This window comes from Galendromus occidentalis, unplaced genomic scaffold (genome assembly GCF_000255335.2).
Source record: "Galendromus occidentalis unplaced genomic scaffold, Mocc_1.1 scf7180000077528, whole genome shotgun sequence".
Taxonomy (NCBI): domain Eukaryota; kingdom Metazoa; phylum Arthropoda; class Arachnida; order Mesostigmata; family Phytoseiidae; genus Galendromus; species Galendromus occidentalis.
Window position 1 is genome coordinate 97,175 of NW_003805516.1, and position 2,983 is coordinate 100,157.

The 2,983-nt window shown below is 53.5% G+C and overlaps 1 protein-coding gene across 1 annotated transcript; it reads right to left on the reverse strand.

Moving 5' to 3' along the window:
- Window positions 1-408: 408 nt before the first annotated feature.
- Window positions 409-1,596, reverse strand: LOC108864884 (transcription factor AP-1-like). The gene has a single exon (XM_018641309.1). It carries the CDS (start codon window positions 1,594-1,596, stop codon window positions 409-411), a length of 1,188 nt encoding a protein of 395 aa, XP_018496825.1.
- Between the last annotated feature and the right edge of the window lie 1,387 nt (window positions 1,597-2,983).

The window sequence follows — 2,983 nt, forward strand, 5'->3', positions numbered from 1 at the left end:
CCATTGGATCCTCCCTCTTTGGTCCCGACTTGCCGGACTCGGCCTGTACCTCGCGAGCACCAGAATCATCGTCATGGGATATATTTTCGGAGTGAGGCTACCTACTTTCTCCGACGGTCGTCGCCTATGAATGCTAGTCTTTGCTTCGCTTCATCAGAAGACTTTCTCTACAGAAAACGGGGCTCAACGGGCTCGGCCCCAATGATTCCGCTGTTCCGAATATACTTGCTCATCCTCAAGTTTCCCGGAGGACTCCCCATGAGTATGTGAAGTGACTCAAAGTGGTATCATAAATACGGCAAACTTTATTTGAAGAAACATTCGTTGATGAGCGAAACAAAGGAGAACTTGATCCGTGCTTATTGTACGGAGTCATGAGGCTCAAAACTTACAGGACCGATGAAGGGGCTAATCCTGTGACTCATTGCCCTCCATGCTCGAAACACTCTGCCCTCGTTCCAGAAGGGCTTTCTGATGCTGAAGACTGGCTATCAGATCAAGTTTCTTTTTGCGACACTTGGCTGCCGCAATGCGATTCCTGGCCCTCCTGTCTTCGAGCTTCTCAGGAGTGGTGAGGTTCGCAGATCTCCGTCTGGCGTTCTGCGATGATTGAGCGGGAGTCGCATTGGATGGGCCTGCCACCGATGGAGGTTCTCCGCTTGTGCTGGGCCCTCCCGAAGGTTCAGAGCTCGCGTCGGAATCCGAACTGTCGAGCCCTCCAGCGTGCGTCGACGCTGTCGCGCATGTCTGCAGCGTGGAGGGTGTCCCAGATGTGTGCCTGGCGATAGATTCCCTCAGCTCGGCGATGAGATCCAATTTCTTCTGGCGACATTTCGCTGCAGCGATGCGATTCCTCGCCCGTTTGTCCTGGAGCCTGTCGAAGCTCGAGGGATCCGTTGGATTCGTTGATGAAGGTCCCGGAGCCCCTGCGGGAACGACCCTGCTCGGTTCGACCATCCTTCTTGCCGGTTGACGCACGTTCGATATTTCTTGAAATGCGGACGCTTGAGGTCTGAGAACATGGACAGCCCCGGCGAAAGCTGTCAATGCTGCCTGCGGTGCTGTCAATGCCTGCGGTATTATCGGAGCCTGTGGTACTACGCTGAATCGCAGTGCTCCCGATGCCTGCGGTCCTACCGGAGCATGCGGTGCTACACTGAATCGCAGTGCTACCGATGCCCTCGGTGAGGCCCAAGTTCCCGCTGCGGATGTTTGCGGTGAGGCCCATGTTCCCGCTGCGGATGTTCGCGGTGAGGTCGCCGCCGTTGAGACTGGCGCTGGTCCTCTCAGTTGAGCTCTGACGGGATCTGCTGCCCCGACTGGAGTCAAACGCAACTGAACAGGTGACTCCAAAAACTTGGATCCAAGCTCCGTGAAACCTTGCTGCAGGATTGCCTCGAGCTGAGGACTGGTGAGGACGACTTTTTCGAGATCGGGTGTCTCCAAAACAGTCACAGTCGTCATCGGCCGGGCGGTTGCGAAGTGGAATCTCATCTCCTTCGCAGAGAGTCCCGTCGCGCCTTGATCCAAGTCGATTTGCATGGCTCGTTTCCGACTTCTGATCTCCTCTCGCGACGGAGCTCCTGAGGTAGCCATGTTCTCCATGAGTGATGCGGCTGAGGACGGGAGAGCGAAACTTGATAGCAGAGATCGAGGGACAGCGGAATTGACAGAACAGCGAAAATACAGGGCATATATACAGAGTCATCGAGAGAAGAAGGATGACTTTGAGAGAGGGGCTGTTGCGGGTCACTCAGAGATAATGGTTTCTTGATCGAAACCTCGACCCAATCGCGCGAGAGGGGGAGAGGGGGATTCCGAAGGCTCGGATCATTCTGAGAATTCCGATCCGAATTCGGAATCACTCTGAATCTCAATCACTTCTCGGAGTGCCTTTGAGCTGCGGAATTCCTATTCACCTTTCATGGGCTCACTACATGGCGAGATATCGGCAGGCTTCGATTCGGAGCCGGGAGCCGGTTCTGGGTCCAGTGAATGCTGAAGGGGGTTGCTAAGTCGAGCGGTATTATCGGTATCTCCATTATCACAAGAGGAATGACCGCGTGCGGTTGATGAGGCGGATGGGACTATGCGGCTGCTCTCAAATGTCTCCCCAGGACCTCGGATCGAGGAAACTATGAGGACGCTCTGCGTCGAAATCGGCTGATGGATCGAGCCACGGTCCGCGATTTGAAGTTGAAGTCGAACACACACTGAAGAGAAAACATCATCGAGGAAGGCATCGCTCTCCAATGAATTCTGTAGAAGTTGAAGAGCGCACCGTGACTTCCAGTGAAAGAGCGAATGTGGAGGTTTCACACAGGGTCGGATTTCACTCGTTGACTCGGGGGAGAAGCTTGTGTGCATCGCGAGGCCGCATCCGACCCAATCGGGAATCGAGAAAGAGTGATGTTGTAGTAGTGATCGTTCAGGAAGTTCATAACCTTAGGCTGAGGGGAGGAAACGATGAATAAACCTCACTTACGTTCCACGCTGGAGCAACTAAAGATCATGCATCATTCCGAGACATCAACCGTGTCCCGAGAGATTCATTCAATTGAAACTTTCTTGCGCGGTCGAGAGTTCCTGACTGGTCGAGACTGCTTTCAACATAATGGGATCCGAATCAACACAGGTTCCAGACGACTCTGATAGGGATCTCGCTACTCACGTCCGAGACCATCGTTTTTCTTCTCAGGGGCCACAGTGGGGCAGAATGCGAAACTAGGAGTGAAAAAGTCAGCGATCCCGCTTTTTGAGTGACGAACCTCCTTATCGACTCCTCGAAACTCGGGAGGCACATCCACTTGTCGATATTTAGATCCACGAGTGCGTAACGAACGGCTTAAGTGAAACACCACCCGATCCAGACATTGAAGTGGTCGTTGGAGTGCTCCGCGGAAGAAAACGAAACCAGCTGTCGATATGGAAGAAGAACTTACCAGTGAGCTTGATTGAGTCGAGATGAATGTTCGATGCACCA